Here is a 21,127-nt window from a genome sequence, read left to right as displayed (position 1 = left end):
ACTTTTTTGTTAGGTTTTTAAGTTCTGTTTTGGTTATTGGATGGCAAAACATTGATTTGTTATTTCTTTTTGAGGGTATAGATTTAGTTGTTGTAGAGTTTCCTTGTGTATTTTGAATAGCGTTTATGAAATATTCATTGAAATCATTTGCAATATTTAAAGGACTTTCTGTTGTTGGTGGTTCACTTAAGATTTTCCCTTTGATAGAATTTACAATACTCCAAACTGTCTTGTTTTTATTATCAGAACTTGATATCATTGTTTCGAATTTTTCCCTCTTATGTTTTATTAAGATCTGATTATATTCTTTTTTTGTTTTATTGTATTGTGGTTTAAATCGATTTTCTTTCATACTTAGTACAAACAAGATGTCAAGTTTACTTTTCATACTCACGATTTCAGGATGGTTTCTGTTGATATAGGTTTTCCTTTTAATCCTTGATTTTTTCTTGGGGAATGTCTCATTGAACAATTTGAGAAACTTTGAGTAGAACGTCATCCACTGTCTGTTTACATTTTCTTCTTCTATGGTATATATTTCACTCCAACAACAACTTTCCAACTTTTCTCTGAATACCTTCCTGTTTTGGGATGTGAAATGTCTTCTGTATATGTTGTATTTGTCTACTTCATTCTTCCATATATTTATTTGTTGTGCACTGTGGTCTGAAATTTTAGGGTTAATGACTTGCACTGTATAGTTGTTTTGATTACTGTTTGTAAATATATTATCTATGCATGACTTTGATGTGGGTGTTATTCTAGTATATTCAAAGATTGTTTGCTGAAGGTTATAAGATGTCAGTATATTAATGAATTGTGCTTGATTTTTATTCAATGTTGATAGGTCAATATTGAAATCCCCAACAAGAAAAATTGTTTCCTTTTCAGGTTGTAAAGTGCTTAAGATTATATCAATTTTTTCGAAAAAAATATCAATGTTACCTTTTGGAGGCCTGTAGATGCTTATTATTATAATCTTGTCATTATTTACCTTACCTTCAATTGCAGCGCATTCAATGTGCTCTATTTCCGACATTTGTACTATTTTTTCCCTATTTTGGAAGTTCTTCATGTTCTTTCCTACATATATGGCGCTTCCACCATGTCTTTTTTCTCCTCTGCAGAAAGAGCTTAACAGGTTGTAGTTTGCTATTGAGTAATTCATCAGTTGTTCTCCTGTTTTCCAATGTTCACTCAAACATAGCACTTCACATTCTTTATGGTCTTGGAGGAACACTTCTAATTGGTCAACTGCATTTCCTATTGACTGAATATTCTGGTGGATGATCGCAAAAGATGGTTTCGATGGTTTCTGAGTGCCAATATGTAGTATATTTGTTTCATTATGTTTTCCTTTTTCTTGAAATCTTTTCTCTAATTTTAGGTTTCTATTTCCTAAAAAAAAGAATTTTCTGGACATCTTTTCTTGTATAATTGCATATTAAATCTTCCTATTCCCACATTTTCTGGCCAGAACTGTGGATTATATAGATCATCTTTCCTCTCAAATGGTACCCTCACTAAAAAGCTTTTGTTTTTTCCTTTTTTCTCCTCAAAGAATAACTCCTTCACCTCCACACTCACATTTTCAAATCCAGGTCTTTGTTTGATATAATGTTCAATGCTATTTTCTGTTGCATGTTCCTTAACTCTATTGATAAAAAACCATGCCTTCTTTTCCTGTCCGCTGAAATTGTTGTTTTTTCCATCTACTTTACAGGTACCTAATAGAGGTTGTTTTGGTTTTCTTTGTCTTCTCTTCTGTATTTCGTTCCATCCTTCATCATTTTCTCTTTTCTTTGTTTTCTCCTTCATATTCACATTTTCTTGAATATCTTTTACATTTTCAAATTTTCCGAGGTTTATAATTTCTGCCATTTTCTTCTCCTGGATTAATTCCAAATCTTTGTGCTGTCTTGTTACTGCATGCTTTGTTATCCTCATCGAGGGGATTATTTGATTTTTGAATTTCTCGAGACTTCCAGTTACAGAATCTTCAATATTATTACTCACTTCGAATTGTTTGTCTCCTTTCACACATTCCCTTTGTTTATAAGATGTTTTTTCAATATGTACTTGTTTAGGTTCGAATTCTGATATGGTTTTCTCGAGAACGGAAATTTTATATTTCAGTAGTTGATTATTCTCATTCAGAACTTGGTTTTTATCCTCCAATTCTTGAATAATTTTGATCATCAATTCCAATTTGGTTGATTCAATTGTAATCGTTTGTTTAATTTCGGTTGCGATGTTATTTGTATCGTCAATAATACAATCTTCTGACAATTCCTCGGCTTCTTTTCCCGATTCACAACAAACCAGGGATGATTTATCGCCGATTTTTGCACCTTTTATTCTTGTGATGCACGATGGATGATATCTGCTATCACATTTTTCACATTTAATGGATTTAACCACATTTCTTCGGCAACATCCGCAGAGCGTTTCAGACACACCTTTATCTTCATCCGCCATTTTCAATTATCAGGAAATATATCGATCTTACAAAAAAATTACTTTACTTATCCAGTCATTCAGATTGTTTATAAATAAATAATAGGAATAATTTTGGTGAACCTTGTAAAATAAAGTACAAAAAATAATTTGCCGCAGAATTTTTTTTCATAGGTTCTGGTTCCGAGGTATAAACCTAAGGGCGCTGTACTACGTCTCATTCGACTTTTATTTTCATCAATTATAATAATTATTCACAAATCAGATTATTGTTATATCACGAAAGGTGTCCAAGCTAACACAAGCCTTTTTTATAACATAAGCCAAACAATTCATTTTTCGAAACCATGCGAGCCTATAGAGACATGTTTTATGGAGATTTCAGTTTCTCAACTTCAACCCTCGAAAGCTTTCTTTTAAGATTCGAGAATGAGGGATATCAGTCGAGTGGCACATCTTTATAAATATTTTATAATATCAATCTGAATCTGACGAAATTATTGTCAATAATTTATTTTATAACTGTTTCCAAATATAAAATGACGAAGGATGATTCTTGAATGCAGCATACTGTTTTCGACCTGGGTAGATCAAACCTTTATTGTACTCATGATGTTTTTTTCACTCTTTAGTTGGATGCCAAATTTGTATTGCAATGTAGGGGTCATTCGGAATATCTTTATTTCATGTCCAATGGATTCTCTGTTAGTTACTGTTGCTAATGCTGATTGCTGCTCATCATATTTCTCTCGTCACGTGGTTTATGACATTTCGGCCATTACCTATTATTTATATAATATTAACTATTTTTTTTTAAAGACCATATCGATGAAGTGCAATACATAAATAGTAATATCATGTACATTTCCCTCAAAGACGAAACAACGAGAACGTACTTCATAAGCATATATGCACCGGATGTAAACAGACCTAATGAAGAGAGAACTGCCTTTTTCGAAGAACTACAGCAGGTAATAGATGAAATACCTAAAAAATCGAAGATCTTTATAATGGGAGACTTCAACTCTAGGATTGGTAATACAGTTCTGCCGGGTGTTATGCAAAGATTTAATGAAGATTTTATCAACAACAATGGAGAAATGCTTATAACACTATGCGCGCAGAACGAATTACGAATAAATAATACATTCTTTAAACACAAAATCCAACAAAAATATACCTTCGGTAATACAAGAGACCAAAATTCAATGATCGACTATATTATCACTAATAGAACAGTACATCCAAGTCAAATACTCGACGTGCGAACACTTACGTCAGCAAATGTTGGCACAGACCACGGCTTAGTGCTGTGCAAATACCGCTTCAAAGCCATTCCCATAAAGAAGAAACAGCCACTGTATATTGAGAAATTCAACGTGGATTCCTTACAAGACAGCTCAACGAGGGCATTATATCAGAAAAGATTAGATGAAAAAATAGCCTCCAACCCTATAGAAGAGGAAGAAGATGCTGAGCAAATATGGAATAAAATTAAAACAAATATAATTCAAAGTGCCACTGAAGCACTTGGAGTAAGGAAAGTGAACATAAATGGAAAGAAAAACAAAAAAGAATGGTTTACAGACGAGGTGAAAACTCTGGCATCGCAAAAAAAGGAAGCATACATCAAGTATAAAAACAGAAGAACAACAGAAGAATACGAAAGATATAAAGCGACCAGGAACAGAGTGAATGATGCCATAAAAGAAATAAAGAAGACATACTGGGAAAAATTCTCTGCTGACATGGAACATGATCTTTACGGAGGACAGAGGAAAGTTTGGAATACATTAAGAAACAGAAAACGAACAGTCAACGAAGAAGTGCAAGTAAACATGATTACACCTGAAAAATGGGAAACGTACGTAAGAGACCTGTATGGGTCGCGACCAGGTAATAACGAAGATAATGATAACGAAGACAATACCTACATTGAAGAACTTCCAGAAGAGGATGGCATAACACTGGAAGAAGTACATGAGGCACTATCAAAATTGAAAAACAGAAAAGCTCCTGGCCCGGATCGAATCGTCAATGAAATGCTGAAGTACGGAGGAACTGAATTGGAGAGAGCGATCACACTACTCTTCCAAAAAATAGTCTCGACCCAAAAAGTGCCTGATGATTGGAAAAACAGCATTACAATACCAATCTACAAAAAGGGAAACAAACATGATCCGGACAATTATAGGATGATATGTTTATTAAACAGCATAAGTAAACTATTGACCAAAATAATTACAAAAAAAATTATGAATAAAATTAAAATTAGTGAAGAACAACAAGGATTCAGACCAAATAGATCGACAATAGACGCAGTTTTCATCCTCAGGCAAATGATTGAAAAGTCCATCGAATTTCAAAAACCTCTGTTCCTCTGTTTTGTCGATCTCAAGAAGGCATTTGATAGAGTTCGGATAGCCGACATCATTGATATACTTCAGGAACACAGAACACCCGTAAATTACATTAATGTGATAAAAGAGCTCAATAAAAACAACCGAACACAAATCAAAACATCGCAGGGGCTCACCGAGCAAGGTCCAATACTAACAGGAATTCGCCAGGGAGACTGTCTGAGCCCATTCTTGTTTAATTTAATTATGGACTGGATAATTAATGATGTGAAAAAAGTCTGTGGTGGATACAGAATGGGGCTACGATCAATAAAGATATTATGCTATGCTGATGACGTAATCTTGATGGCGGATAACGAGGACGACTTACAGAGACTGCTATATAGGTTCCAAACAACAGCCGAAAAGCTTAATATGCAGATATTCTTGGAAAAAACTGAATCAATGGTCATAGCAAAAGAGCCTACAAGATGTAAATTAGCTGTGAACGACAAACCTATTCACCAATGTATGCAATGCACATACTTAGGAGTCGAGATCACAAGTTCCAAAAACTTACAACAAGAAGTACGAACACAAGTAAATAAAACCTCAAGAATCTCTGGCTACCTCAGGGACCTCATATGGAAGAACAAATATATATCTACCGATAGTGAAGTCCGCATATACAAAACAGTCGTAAGACCAATACTTACATATGCAGTGGAAACTCGAGCGGATACAGCAAAACAAAGAACATGATGAGGGTAGCTGAGATGAAAACGTTGAGAACTATCAAAGGAGTGAGCTTAAGAGACCAAATAAGGAGTGACGCTATAAGGGAAGATCTGAACATTCAGGACGTAGTCCGATTCACGAGATCGAGACGACGTTATTGGAGAGACCACGTCGACAGGATGACGGAAGATCGATGGGCAAAATGGGCAAAGGATGGAAGACCAAATTCACGGAGACCCCCCGGCCGACCTCCGAAGAGATGGCACGAAAGCTGGACATCTGTTTCCCAGGAGGCTGAATAGTGGAACAAACAAGACTAAGTCTTAAGAAAAGAGAAAGAAGAAGAAGAAGAAGACTATTTTTTTCCTGCAAAGTTGATAACGCTGATGGCTTGACCATTTTTTTGGTCGGAAGTCTCAAAAAGATTCTTATTCTTTAATTATGGAGTAATATTAAAGTATTTGCGCATCCGAAGAAATGGATGAAACCAATCGAAAAGTTTTTGGTTTCTTCACTTCTACTCTAAAGCCTGTTTGCAACAGCCGAGAATTCTCTAGAGAATTTACTCGAGAATTCATGCGCCCTGAATTTTTTACAGTTATATACGCACTTTCGGTAGAATTCAGTGTGCAGTTGCATACAAAATAATCTCTGCCGTTTTCTTACCAAAATTTGGTGCAGAATTCTCTACAGAATTCTCGTCTATTACAAACGGGCTTTAGATTCGACACTTTCAAAGACAACATTGTTGCGAGATCCTAAGAGGCAATGTTATCTTTCTCTTGTGCTATATTGGATATTCGTGAACTGGCGTATGCTTTACGTTTTGTAGGTATGCCTTTTGGAAAGTGGATGGAAAATTTTATTCCATAGTAATTATTCCCTTTCATTGTTTGGATCAATTCGACAATTGCCAAGTTTGAAACGCACAATCGTTCAGAACGAATCGAAAGAAAGTTGAGGTTTCATTATGAGTTGTGGTTTTTACTTGTTCATTCGTCCCACTTGAAGAGATCGTTATCCATGATTGAATGTAAAACACGATATTCCATTTCACACACTCCACTTTGCGAGTAGGTTCTCCCCTGCTCTGATATCTGAATACATTCAAACAAATATCGCATTGCATTCTAATGATGTCAGATTTATTTCTTCCACTCGTTGGATGTTTCGTGCATGATAATATATTCAATTCTCAATATTCAACATATACTCCTCTTAATTGGATTTTCTGAAAAATCGGTAATGGTTTTTTCTTCAAAATTTTGGGGAAAATTTTGCATTCAATCGGAAAAACGACGACGATTTTGTTTAAAGCTATTATTGCTTTATTACTGCCCCATCCAAAAAATGTAACGATTGAATTACTCCATCAGTAATTTGATGCCCATCTTATTGAGCATTTAAGTTAATACTCAATCCTCTTCCACCTACATTTTCTTCCGAATATTTGCAATAAATCAACTTGCAGTATTTTTGCAACTGTCGAACAAAATGAATGCAGCATCGTGATAAGAGCCATACGTGGCTGTCGAATCCATTTCCCTAGTTAGCTTTCTCACTCTGATAAGTCAAAAACATAAAGGGTCATTATGAAACAAATATGTAAAACGATAAAATTATCATTATGGGTTAAAATCAACAGTTATATATGCCTCTGGCAACCCAGACTTTTTGATAGGTCTTTTGGAGATCTGAAAAATTGTTTCCAAATATGCTTGTCTTATAGTTATATCACTATTATTTCTGTTTTTTTAGGATGTCCACTTTGAGGAAATGGGCTCAGAACACTCAAAATAAATTGAATATAAAAAACAACAACACAAATGGAACTAATGGCGAGAGGAAATGGATTCATCCGCCTGGTACTCTGCAAAAGGGCCATATTGCCTACCTTGTCAAGTTTCTCGGAAATATTGTTGTAGATCAACCAAAAGGTAATATATCGAGTTACATATATGGATAGCTTCACTTTTATAAGAAGAACCTACCTACATTCAGAAATTCCTCTTCGAAAAATGATAAATTTAGCACAATGACATCCCCAATTTTTACATTTCAATTTTCAAGAAGACAAAGGATAATCTGCCCACGTCTCGTCAGATTAATTTGAATGCAAAATCCTATGCTAGATTTTTGAATCATGACGTGGGCCCACGTCACGTCAGACCAATCTGTATGCATCTATAAGGTGACGTGACGTGACGTGACGTGGGACCACGTCATAATGCGCATGATTCAGAAATCTAACATACCCTCAAATCGTGTGTTAGATTTTTCAGTCATGCGCATTATGACGTGGTTCCACGTCACGTAAGAGTAATTTGTATGCATTGATTATTAGTAATATTTTTACTCAAATGTAGAGGTGAGATAGGCTGAGTCTTTGAATTGTACCTACATATTTAAAAAAAAAAGAAAATACTTTCCTTCACAATTTTTTTTCCAGTTAAGCCTAGATAAAAAGATATAGCCATTTCAAGTTTCCATAATGAGCTTTGCCAGCTTTTGCCACATGGGATATGAAACTTCTTATAATTTTCAATTTGAGTTGGAAAGATGGTAGATAACAATCTATTCAGTTGTTTTTTGAACATAAATTCATCTATTATATCAGAAAAGAAGCCATTGTTCTTGGCTGATAATGACAATGTAAGACAATGAATGAATAAATTTCAATGTGAAAATTATACCATATAATTATAACATATTTTTTGTTATTAGTTCTTTTAGATGGATAATACATATTATAGAAATATTTTTCAAATTTTTTCTTGAAAAGAGGTACACTGGATATAACAACCAAAAATTAACCGTTTTATAGTAATTCAACTTCAGAGAAAGTTGTGCTCTTCTATATTAAGCACTACATCAGCAAAATAATCCAAACTTGTCCATAGGTACTTTTACTAAACTACTGATACTGATACTCTTTGCTTCTACATAGCGCCAGAGGTGGAATTTTTTTCTAGTAGACAAGTTGGCTACTCCTACACATAAAAAAAATTTCAACTTTGGAATATACAGTGTGATCATTATTAATTCTCAAACATCAATTACAAATAATCGTCAAAAACTTTTTTATTTCAAATGGAACACCCGGTAGTTTTATATCTCGTTGAACGTAAAAATTTCGAAACTATGTATCTTCATAAGGTTTTCCTACACCAAAACTTGATAGTTTCCCAGCAGTTTTTGACGATTATTTGACGTTGATGTTTGAGTATTATTAATTATGACCACTCTGTATATCCCAGAGTTGTTTTTTTATGTGAAGGAGTAGCCAACTTGTCTATTCGAAGAAATTACTCTCCCTATAGTTGGCGTAACTAGTTTCTTCATTAATTGCCATTTAAAAATACTCTATATTTTTCGCCAATATTTCGTAAAGGAAGGGTGCTTCTGAGGTATAAAGAGTGATAATAATATAATCTGAGCTCGCCATTCCATTTTTGAGGTCAAATACGGGGTGTTACATTTAAAAAAGTGTAACTTTGGTCTATATCTTTGTTTTCGAAGGCCCTGTATATACCCCTGTATATGACAATAATTTCAAATTGTGCTTTTGAGCAACCTAAACATACCACAAGAAAAGATTTTCAAAATTTCTTCATTCATTCCCCCAAAATGAGCGCAGCGTCTTGGGTGGGCCACCCGGTATAGTCCATTCAAGAATGATTGACATCCCATTAGGCATTGAAAGTCCAGACTCAGTTTAATATCTGGTGACAAGAGATCTTCAATAATGTAGTATCATTCAATATGTAGTTTCAATCACAGAACTTGAATACATGACTATAACCTAGAAAAGTCTTAAAAAAATATTCAAATTCATGTCATATTTATCAGCATTCCAAATTGAAAAAATTATGTTTTCAATTTGTTCGATTAAATTAAGAACATGAACAGCTGTAAAAAATTCAAATTATCTTCGGTCAGTGCATTGATTCACAAATAATTGGTCTATGGATCAATGGTTTATTCACAATACCAACCTGAATTTCGCAACACAAAAACTTAACTCATTGGCCATTACCAACTTAAATTTAATTCTTGAGAATGTCAATCATTCTTGAATGGACTATATTTTTTTTCCACCCATAGTGCAAGACATAGAAAAAGTTGAATAAAGTGTCGTATTCCCAGTGAAAAAGTGCCTGTAGAGAGTTTTTATCTTTCGCAGATACTTTCGAAAATAAAAGAATTATGAAAAAACACATTTTCTGAATCGACAGAATATCAAAATTTGGTTATATCTTCAAGATAAATGAAGATATCGTGAAGCGGTTTCCCCTAATGGACTTTTCAAGAAAATCAAGCCCAAGACTCCTTTCGACGTTTTTATCTATCTTGTTTCTGATTTTGTTTCCAATGTTGAAATGTTATTAAAATATTTTTGCGGTTTATGAATTTATCGTTTGATTTCTTTCCATCGGAAGTTTTGTTGATAAAACCAATTCTTCTTACTTTTTAAGAGTTGTAGCACCTTCATTAAGCGATGTTGGACAAGTACCTTGAACTTATCGCTCAACATTTGTGATTGACCATTTCATTTTTCATCACAATATTATTATTCGAGAGTCTCAATTCGCCAAATATTTCATCAAAATATTTCAAATGTATATGATATTAGTTCAAGATTAGTATCTGCCCATTCATCGTTCTTCATTAATTGGTAATGAAATGTTTCGTTTCTTTTACAGGTATAGATGTTGTAAAAGAAGCAATTAGGAAATTAAGATTCACTCAGCAATTACGTAAAAGCGAATCAGGTGCCAAAACAAAGAAGGTCGAATTAACAATAAGTATAGATGGAGTAGCCATTCAAGAACCCAAAACTCATGTAATTCTTCACATGTTTCCATTGCATAGGATATCGTATTGTGCCGATGACAATGGTGAAAAGCGATTTTTTTCATTTATTGCCAAACAAACAAATCAAGGTGAGTAAACATCCTTCTTTTTCAGCATTGCTTGCGGTATCGATGATCAATAGTGTTTTTGGACATTTGAAATTTCTCCGAGCTGGTCAACTCGTTGAATGAATACATCAAAAATCAATTTCACTTCCAAACAGTTTTCCAAACATGGTTGAATGTTCTCAAATTTCTTAACAATTATACAGGGAGTTTTACGGGTAAATGGACAAACGAAAACCGTGAACGGAGGGCATTGAGCTGAGTTCAAAAGCACCCCGTATAGGTATGCCTTCGGTACTCCGTTTCTGTTATACAGTATTCTGAAATTTCTAAAATTTTCTTTTGGCTTTAATTCCTGAAATTCTCGATCGATACGATTGAAAATTTATCTTCAGTATATCTTCATAGATTCAATAATGGCAAAAAAATTAAAAGTCATTCATTCGGAAAATATCAAGTTTTTATTATTTTTTTCATGATAGCGTAGTTTTTTCTTTCTACCTTTGTTCATTATCAATAATGAAGCTTATTATCACTGTAAATGACAATTCTGAATAAGAAGATACGCTATAAATATCAAAAACAAATGCAAGCCATATACTGAAAATGACAAATGTCAGTTGAACATTTCCAAATCCATTTTAATGCAGCACTGTTTTTTCAAGAGGCGTTTGACCACAAAACAATTATTCATTAAAGATAATCCACGGATAGGGCATACCACCGATTCATTGAATTTGAGCAGAACTGTGCCAAAGCATTGTGCTTAGTGCTTGTGAAAGCACTTGAAGCCTTTTTGTGCTCCCGAGCACTTTTCAAAATCAGTGCTTAGTAATTCGAGCACTTTATCAAAAGGCTTAGTGCTTAGTAATCCCTGAAGAGCTCGCGATTACTTTTGGGGATTACTAAGCACTAAGCCCTTCGGAAATCTTGTCGAAACACGAATAAGCGACCGACGCGTTGTCACTTTACGAGCATGTAGGATACCACAGATACAAGGTTAGTTAGGTTGATGAAGAATAAGTGATAAAAATCAATTACATCCATTAAAAGAAAATGAGGTAGGGTAGACGTAGGTTAAGGGTCCATTTTGCATTTTGCTCATATGATTTCATTAGAGTTGTAGGCATCTGAATTTTTTTTTATATTTTAAAAATACCGACACAAATGAATTGTAACAAAATATCTACAAGTTTCAAAATACCGACTTGGGTAAAATTTTATGACAATCGTTTAATTAGAAAATATAAGAAAATCCTCAGGAGCCGTTTGGCAGATGACGCCAAATTCTGCCAAAATTGTCAAAATCAAATCGATCAACCCATATAATGTTTCTGAATTGATTCGACTTGAATTCGATGTTTTAATAAATGATTTGAATTTTTGATGGATTCCCAACAATACCAACAAACAATTAAGTCACAGACTAATCAGGCAGTTCGAAATAGCTCTTTTCTCGGATTTCAAATTCTTCCCTGATGATTTACCTAAAACAGACTCTAATACATAATTACAATAAAATATAGGTATTAAGTAAATTGAAAATATTGAATTTCGATTAATTCGCTGGTCTTGTTGACTTTTTTGAAAGGAATATTCCAAAATTATGACCTTTCGCATTTTCAACATTTTTATCATAATGTCTGAAAATATTCAAGGAAGAAAGTTCATAGTCGAGAACAATGAAAATTTTCAGCATAAAATTTTGATAACTTCTCCAAAAACATTTAATTAAACATCGCGGTGAAACACCCTTCATAATATAAACCCCAGAAAATGAATATTTCGATCTGACTCAAGCTGTTTATGAAGACAATATTTTTTCATGTATTCCACATGAAATGTGATTATAATTCGATTCTGCTTACAATATTGATTGCTTACAGGTGTATGAAATAGCATTAAACAAACTCGCATATTGTGAAAACCGAATTGCCTTCTTTCAATATACAAATATTGTATGGATGGCAAGAATAGCGCATTTGAATATCTTGAGATGACCACCTGCGAAACAATTATTATCCTATACCTACTTATGAAATCATGAAACTGCTGTAGAGAAGAACGAAAAACCTATCTTTTCGAAAAAATAGAAGCGGTGTTTTTTCGATCGAACAAAAATTTTATAACAAAAAATCTTATTTTCAACAGTATTTCAGAAAAGTGCTTAGTGCTCGAATCGATCGAATTACTTCCACAAAGTGCTCAGTAATCGCGAGCCTTTTGTGAACAATCGGTGCTTAGTGCTCGACAATTGGGAGCACTTTTTGTCAGTGCTCGATGCTTAGTGCTCAAAGCACTATTTTTCAGTGCTCGGCACAGCTCTGAATTTGAGACAATGGTACATGCAGATATCTAAAATATTAAAATTATGATGAAAAAAAAACTACATGCAGGATGTTTTTCATGAATTTGAATTTGAATATAGCCCCAATGAGTCCGGTCCTGAAATTTATCAAAATTTTCTGGTTTCAATATCCTTCAACCTCTCTCCCCACTGGATGCACCTTCATTTTGTCTGCATTGAGAGTGACAAGTTAGAGAGAAAGACCCAATATCAAAAACAAAGGTAGTATACTACCTTCTTTCAAACTTTCAAACTTGGTCACTTTTGAAAACACACTGTATAATTTAAATATGTAGTTATCAAATGTTGATTTTATTTTGCTCTCTACCGATCTTGTGAAGTGAATATTTCTGTTATTGATTCAAAAGGTTCTTTATAGCATCTACCGTTCCTAGCCACTTTTTCGCAATTAAATCGACTCTGGCTACCTCTCGCAGTTATATCTTCTGAATTACGAGTGAACTCCGCTTTAGGCGACCGTCTGTCGTTAACTTGATGGACTAGACGACCTCAAGTCGTTGGTTCCTGTTTTTTTTCAATATTGTACTCTGCAATCAATCTGGGTATCAATTTCTGTTGAATTTTTTTATTACTGCTTTTGATTTCAGTCGAATTCTTGTTTCTATGCACCTATATAGAAGTAATTTTGCCCCTAATACATAGGTATGGCACTGACCCTATGTAATTTTGCGGATATTCGCTACAGGGGTAACTATAACTATCTGCAACGAAGTTTTTAACGGGATTAATTCTTAAATTTTTGACAAGTAATCACCCCTTTAAAATCTTCGCACTTATTTAGTAACATCTTGTATATATCCACTTTTCAAATGTGGTGTCTGACGCTAAATTTGCTATATCAGATATTGCATTATAAACTGCGCAAAAAAATTAACGCACATTATAGAAATCTCAAATTTATTCTACAACTGAAGGTGTTCTCAATGATAATTATTTTTATCAGAATTATGCATGCATATGTTATCCACTTTCAACGGTTTTCTTCAATACAGATGGTTTTTCCCAGCAGGAATAAAAAAAGATGATATTATCAGATTTTGAATGTATTGGCTCCATGCTAAAATCAGTTGTTCTCGATCAATTCTAGTGATCAATAGTTTTTCTTTCGTTTGATTTTCTACACTCGATCGCTATGCAACGCGAAACACGCCATTTGACCCAAGAGGAATGTGCCCAAGCGGTAGTTTTGCGTGAAGAAGGGTGGACATACACAAGAATTGCAGAAAGGTTTGGAGTTTCCGATACAAGTGTGTCCAGAAAGTTGCAGCGATTCAGGGAGACAGGTATGGATGTCCGATGACCAGGACAGGGTAGACCACGGGTAACAACTGCCATTCAAGAACGTTACTAGAGAGTTTCTTCGTTGAGCGGTTTGCAACCGTTCGCCTCCTTCAAATTCAGCTTGAGCAAACTCATGAGGTGCAAATTAGCACTCAGACAATAAGAAATCGCCTCAGAGAATATAATTTAAGGCCTCGTGTCGCGGCAAGAGGCCCAGCTCTTACCACAGCCCATCGAAGGGCGCGTTTGAATTTTGCGAGAGAGCATATCCATTGGGAAGAGGACGATTGGGAATGAGTGCTCTTCACAGATGAGTCTAGATTCTGCCTCTACCATTGTGATCGACGTTCCCTTGTATACAGACGTTCACATGAAAGATATGCTCAGTGCAATTTCCTGAATACTACTGGTTTCGGGGGAGGATCGATTATGGTATGGGGTGGAATATCTTTGACTGCTTGCACAGACCTAGTGGTCGTTGATAATGGAGCTATGAATGCTGATACGTATATAAGGAACATTCTTGAAGAGCATGTAGTGCCATTTGCCCCATTCATTGGTGAAAATTTCATTTTTATGGACGATAATGCCAGACCTCATCGTGCGCGCATCGTTCAGGAGTACCTTGAAGAGGTTGAAGACTCTCGAATGGAATGGCCAGCAAGAAGTTAAGATCTCAATCCGAAAATCATCCAGCTACTCTTAATGACTTAGGAATCCAACTCGGAGAAATCTGGGAAGGATTAGATCAGAACATTTTGAGATCACTCATTTTGAGTATGAACCGTCGTTGCCCGAGCTGTAATTAACGCAAGGTGTGGAAATACCAAGTATTAAATCACTTATCAGCATTTCAGTATTTTGAAAATTGTTAATTTCTCTTCTTCCTGAATCCTGAATTTTTCTTCCATTTAATGTGTCTTATTTCGTTCAAAACCTTCCCGAGAGAACATAAAAAATAAGTTATAAAGTCAATGTAGAGTTAACTTTCATTAAAGTTGAGATTTTCAGAATGTGCGTTAATTTTTTTACGCAGTGTAGTTGGGGAGCCCAAGAGGGAAGTTTGAGATTTACTCGAGCGTGTCAGATTAATATAAGGGGAGATACCTTGGACCCTGCAGAGTAGGTACTTCTACCAAAAATTAGACATGTATATAGGGGGAATTGCCTAGTACAGCCTGTCAGAATAGTGAAAAAAAACGATCATTGTACATACTCTAGCGTGTCAGATTAAGATATATGTGGTTAATCACATGTTGAAAAGTATACATTCTCGTAATCTGACAATTTAAGCTTGACGAAAATGTGTGGGTGGGCGCCACACTTGCAAAAAAAACGTCATCCTATATAAATATCTGACACGCTCGAAAAAAATTTTTTTTTACCATATTCAACTCTTCCGTAGGCAGGGCCAGCCCTCCACACAAACTGTCAGATTAACATGACTTTATTATAAGAGACACGTAGGGCTTATTCAGTATCCTAATCTGACAAGCTCGAGTATGTACACCTGACGATTTTTTTTACATCGTTGAAAACCTGCGGACGCTTTCCCCACCGCTGAAAGTGCATGTCTCATGGAACCTTTTTTCTTTCTATCATATAATCTTCAAACTCCACTAGGTCTCCACGACGCTCGAGTTAATCCCGATTTAGCATCGTCAGCTCCTCAACTATTAGGGGGATTTGCGTACGAATAAGGTTCTGAACATTGTCCAGCCATGTGTTTATGCTTTGTTTCGTGTTTCCTCTGTCGGACTCATCTTCCATAGTCCAGTCTATAAATTCAATGAAATTTTGTCGAATTTCTAGGGGTTGTAGCTCAGCCATCTTGAATATTTTGTATAGAAAATTTCTGTCGAAATAACCTATTTTGCTGGCATCTACCTTCTGTCAAAAAAAGCCTCACCTTTTAAAACATCCTGTATATATGTATATCGGATCAAAGTCCATAATAATCTTTTCAACTACCTATATTCAGGAAGTATATTTAAAAGTTTTTATGTATGACTTTGCTGCTTTTTATCGAGTATCAAACGAATAATTAAACTCAATGTTACGTCAGAATTCAAAAATATTTGGGTTTTACCAGTACCATTGTTGACTTCACATCAATGATAGGGAAGGAGTTCAATAATGTGATTCTTGGTATCTACCAGTGAATTGTGGAACCCGTCTAGATAATGATCATCCGAATAATGCGAAACAATCGAGTTCCCATACTTCTACTTTAACATTATCATTTATTACATGATATTCAATTCAGAAAATGTAAATGGATTTAATCATTTCGAAATCGAATGAATAAGTACATATATGAAATACCATCACGTAACTGCTAGTTCTATATGTGAATATATACTCGGAAGGCGGATTTACCTAAATTTGACACAATTAATGGTAACCATATCCTACATCCTGATAGGTTACCATCAATCAGTGAAATTATAGGTAATGACTAGTGACTATCGGAAATAGCGGAATTATAATCATTAATGAGCTAGGTCAGGTGAAACACGAAATAATTAAGAAAAAAAAAAGTACGCACTTTTCAGTAAGTGCATTTTTGGGAATTGTAACATAAATAATTCAGTGCATATATTTTCGTACATATTGTCGTTCGTTGTGATCAAAAATTTCCTATTCCATGCGGAAAATTTATTGAAATATTATTTTTTGCCTGCTTATTGCAGCACATCTGTAAATTCATAAAAATTCGTCTCTAAACTATGATTCAAACAGGATTTTGAATTGAGAGATGAAGCACGCGTTTTCGCATGTACGAGGATATATTGAAAAATTCTTAGCCTACTATAGAATATAGAATTAAAGGAAATTTCAATGTCAAAATATTTCATTACTCAACATATTCTCCTCTTAATTGGATACATTTATTACAGCGAACCTGCAACGTCTCTTGACCTTAAAAAAAAATGTTTCTCCTTGCTCTGCAAACCAGACCTCCACAGCTTTTATTACCTCCTCGTTGGAAGATAAGTTACGACCTTTTAAACTTTTTTTCAGTTGAGGAAAGAGATGATAGTCGGATGGAGCCAAATCTGGCGAATAAGGGGGGTGTTCTAGTAATTCAAACCCTAAATCACGAATTTGTGTGCAGGGGCATTGTCTTGCATAAACAAAACACCTTTGGATAGCTTTCCGCGTCTTTTCTCTTTAATTTGTTCCCGTGGGGTGGTCAGTAATGTCGAATAGTAATCTACGGTTATTGTTCTACCCTTATCCAAAAATTCAATCATGGCAATTCCAAAAAACTGAAGCAACAACCAGAGTGTCGCCATTCCATCGATTGTTGCTTTGTTTCCGGATCGTAGAAATGTACCCCAGTCTCATCCATAGTAACAATTCGGTTTGAAAAGTCTACATTCGTTTTCAATTCTAGCACAGATCGAACGCGACGCTTCTACCCTTGCACGCTTTTGGTCAACATTCAAACATTTGGGGATCCATTTTGCAACAATTTTTCTCATGTCCAAATTGACGTGAACTATGTATATGATGAACGCGTTCGTATGAAATATTCAGTGCTTCAGATATCCGTTTTAGCCCAATTCGACGGTTTGATAAAATCTTGTCATGAACTGCATCGATATTTTCGGGGACTGACACAGAATCTGGCCTTCCCGATCGCTCATCTTCTCCAATGGAAAATTTACCCCTTTTGAAGCTTGCAGTCAAATTTTTCACGGTTGCATACTAAGGACATTGATCACCAAGGGTATTAAGCATATCGTCGTAAATCTGCTTAGGTACCTCTTAACCCTTTCAAATACAGGTACTTGATGATGGACCGATACTCCAATTTTTCGATCATCACAATTTCGGTGGAGTTATTGTTCGTTGCTATAGTAACGCAATATTTTTTTTATGTATGGAACTGGTCTAGGCTAAGTAGATATCAATACATTTTTGATTTTTTCATTTACTTTTCTTTGTTACTAGGGTATTAATCTATTGTTCTTAATTTTTCATTTTGTTTTCATTTCTGACGTGTTCTATACAGATGTAACCTGTCCTAAAGAATGAATAAAATTATTTTTATTATTGTATTATTATATATTATAATACATCCTCGTAGTGGGGACTGTCGAGGAGTCATCGGTGTACTTATTTCTTTCTTTTCTGTCTAAATTTCCAATTCTTCAACCTGCCATATATCGCGAAATATTTTTCATCAGGAATAAATAGCGAAGATGAAGGTCCCATTCATATGTATATTGGTTCACTTGGGACAGTCAAGAGACCTTTTCAAAGGGTGCAATATTTCGAATCGAATGCACATTGTTGAAGCCTTGAAACTGATTATTGTGGGTTATCGTATAGAGTTAGATATATGGCATCGCGAACTTTTTCATAGAACTTTTCGAGCTCTACAAAATTGTAGTTGATCATTTTTCTTTATCTCTGATAATTTGTTCAGCGTTGGTCTTAAAACCCAGGAAGAATGGACTCATTGCGACATTTTCAATAAAATTATTCAAAATTAAAAAATCATAATCCAAACGAAAACTTTGACAAATTATACATTCAAGCCTTCTTCTTGAATCATTCCGTCTAATGATATCCGTTCAGTATCTTTTGAGTTTTGTGCTAACAGATAGACAGACAGACGCGATGGAAAACTTCATTTTATAATATGTGATAATGCGGATGATGACAAAATACAAATTACAAAATACAGTCAGGTGTTGTGTAAATAGAATACAACTAATTCAGCCCAGACAACTGATCGATAAAAGAAGAATTTCCTAACAGGAATGCAAAATTTTTAAATGGGTTTTTAGACTAACAGTCCCTGGTTGGGCAATTAATAAAACTTGCTCAAGAAATGATTATTCTAAAGTCCTGATAAGCATAAACTCGTGTTATTTTGTATGCACAGATTTGTTATGTCTTCAAGAACAGTAAGCTCTTTGCTTTTATTGCTCTGGAAGTTGATTAATAACTTAATTTTTGACGTTTGTGGTAGACCACTGACCCTGCTCACAAACACAATAAACTCGTCATCTTAAGTTTTTTGTTATTTGTCTCCAAATGTGCTACAGTAACAATTGTTGACCTGAATATAATTTGTAGCAATTGGTTTCAGTACTTGAATGAATTCCTCTACGTATTAACGGAGCGCCGCATGGTTTATACCTCGGAACTCAAGGAACATCCATGAAGAAAATAAATTTTTGAGGCAAATTATTTTTTGTACCTTTTCTGACAAAGTTTAACCAAAAATAATTGTTGCTTCTTATTATTTATTTATGAACAAACTAAATTACTGAAGCAGTTTAGCGTTGAAAAAACCCTCAGAAGTAGTAAAGGGGATTTAATTTGAGCAAAAATGAATCGAAAAGTTTTTCTGTAAAATCAATAGTTTTCGAGTTATTTGCGATTGAAACCTAAGATTTATAACCTGAAAAAGCCACGTTTTTAAACGGATTTTCACGAATAACTGAAAAACTATGAGCTTTATCGAAAAACTTGTTATGAACAAAATTCTAGCCTAATAAAAAACAAAACAAACTATAGCTTTTAACGAACTATCTGAATGCAATATGAACCTGAAATTTTGAGTATGAATTCGCAAACTACTGAATGTTAAACGTTCAACATCAAATAGTAGAAAAACAAAGACAAATTCGGGAAAAATATATAGGACCTTTTTTGAAGTACTTGAGAAAAGCTTTCTAATTAACTCTTTCAAAAATGAATTGTGCAAATATTGACGGAGCTATGACATTCAAAACTTCAATATCGTTATTTTTCAGCATAAATTTTTTTAACAATTTCCTCATCATTCCACCAGAATATAGAATAGTCGTAGTCCTTTTACACTTCCTAGCACTTGAGTACTGTCAAGGTTATCCAGTAGTTTGGACCGTCTTGTATGTCCGGTTTGGAAAAAAAAACCAAATCAAGTGAGAAGACATTTTTAGAATTGAACAAAAAATTTAATTATATCTCAAATTACTCAAAAACTAAAGCATATACGAGAACATAGCAGGAATGCAAAAATGAAATATTTTCCATTTACTATAAAACAGTTTTCGTTTGTTTTATGTAGCATCAAAAATTACTGAGTTATGAACCTTTGAAGTATGTATCTTACAGTAAAAGTTCGCTTTTCCTATCCATTTGAAGGTAATAATTTTCAAAGTGGAGTTCTTTAAAAAAAATTTGAGATCATAGTTTTGAAAACTTTCTACAAAATGGTCCAAAGACCGATTCCATAGCTCGAAAATTGACCGAGTTTTCGTCAAAAAACAAACAAAAAATTTGGAGTAATTTTCGGAATATAGTTTTTCATTGATGTGATGAATCTTCTCCGAACACAAAATTTCACCAACTTCTTCCAGTTTCTTCATTGACATAAGAATACCAAAAATTCGAGAAAACCAACCTTAAAAGTAAGTTGACGAGGTTGATGATGATGGATTAAAACTAATTTATCATCAATATAATGTTTATTCATATATACTTTGACAGGAAAATAAACTATTACTTTTACTAACCTTCGTTTCAAATAATTACAAATGAACGATAAATACTTCTAAAATTTTCAGGGACGGGCCATGATAGTAACATAAAGGACGATCGTTATATCCGTCTGGCACTTTTATGTTGCAAATGTGCTAAAGAGGCAGAAATTAGTTTCATGTTGGCTATCCTATATTATCTTTAACTCATTCCGCCATCATCGAGGTCACTTCAAGGTCAAAAGCGCTCTTCTAAAAGGGACATATTTCTTTTGACCCCAAAAATAAAAGCAACGAATATTCCATTTCCTAAATCATAGGATCTCATTGAATAAAAGGCTTTGAAGGTCAGCGCCAAGGCCGAATTTATCATGGCATAGTGGAGAAAAAACCTTGAAACTTTTTTGAGCAATATTTTCTGTATTTTTCGTGCCGATCCATTACTTTTGCTTGTTTCAAGTTGCGGGGGCTTCAAGGTCAGAAGGAAGGCATAAATTAAGGTCATATTTCGAAATTCCTCGCTATTTTAATTTTGGGCGT

The 21,127-nt window shown here is 34.4% G+C and overlaps 1 protein-coding gene across 3 annotated transcripts in view; it reads left to right on the top strand.

Annotated features, from left to right (window-relative positions):
- LOC123306733 (PTB domain-containing engulfment adapter protein 1) overlaps positions 1–21,127 on the top strand; it is a 59,580-nt gene that overhangs the window by 27,882 nt on the left and 10,571 nt on the right. For all 3 annotated transcript variants that reach the window (XM_044888852.1, XM_044888850.1, XM_044888851.1), the window contains exons 2-3: positions 7,293–7,471; positions 10,238–10,477. In XM_044888852.1, the coding sequence (XP_044744787.1) occupies positions 7,294–7,471; positions 10,238–10,477 (418 nt within the window). In that variant the 5' untranslated portion in view covers position 7,293. The remainder of the gene's footprint in view (positions 1–7,292; positions 7,472–10,237; positions 10,478–21,127) is intronic.

Source organism: Coccinella septempunctata, chromosome 2, assembly GCF_907165205.1.
Source record: "Coccinella septempunctata chromosome 2, icCocSept1.1, whole genome shotgun sequence".
Classification (NCBI taxonomy): Eukaryota; Metazoa; Arthropoda; class Insecta; order Coleoptera; family Coccinellidae; genus Coccinella; species Coccinella septempunctata.
Note: the sequence above shows the minus strand (reverse complement) of the source record. Positions and strands in the feature narration are given on the sequence as shown.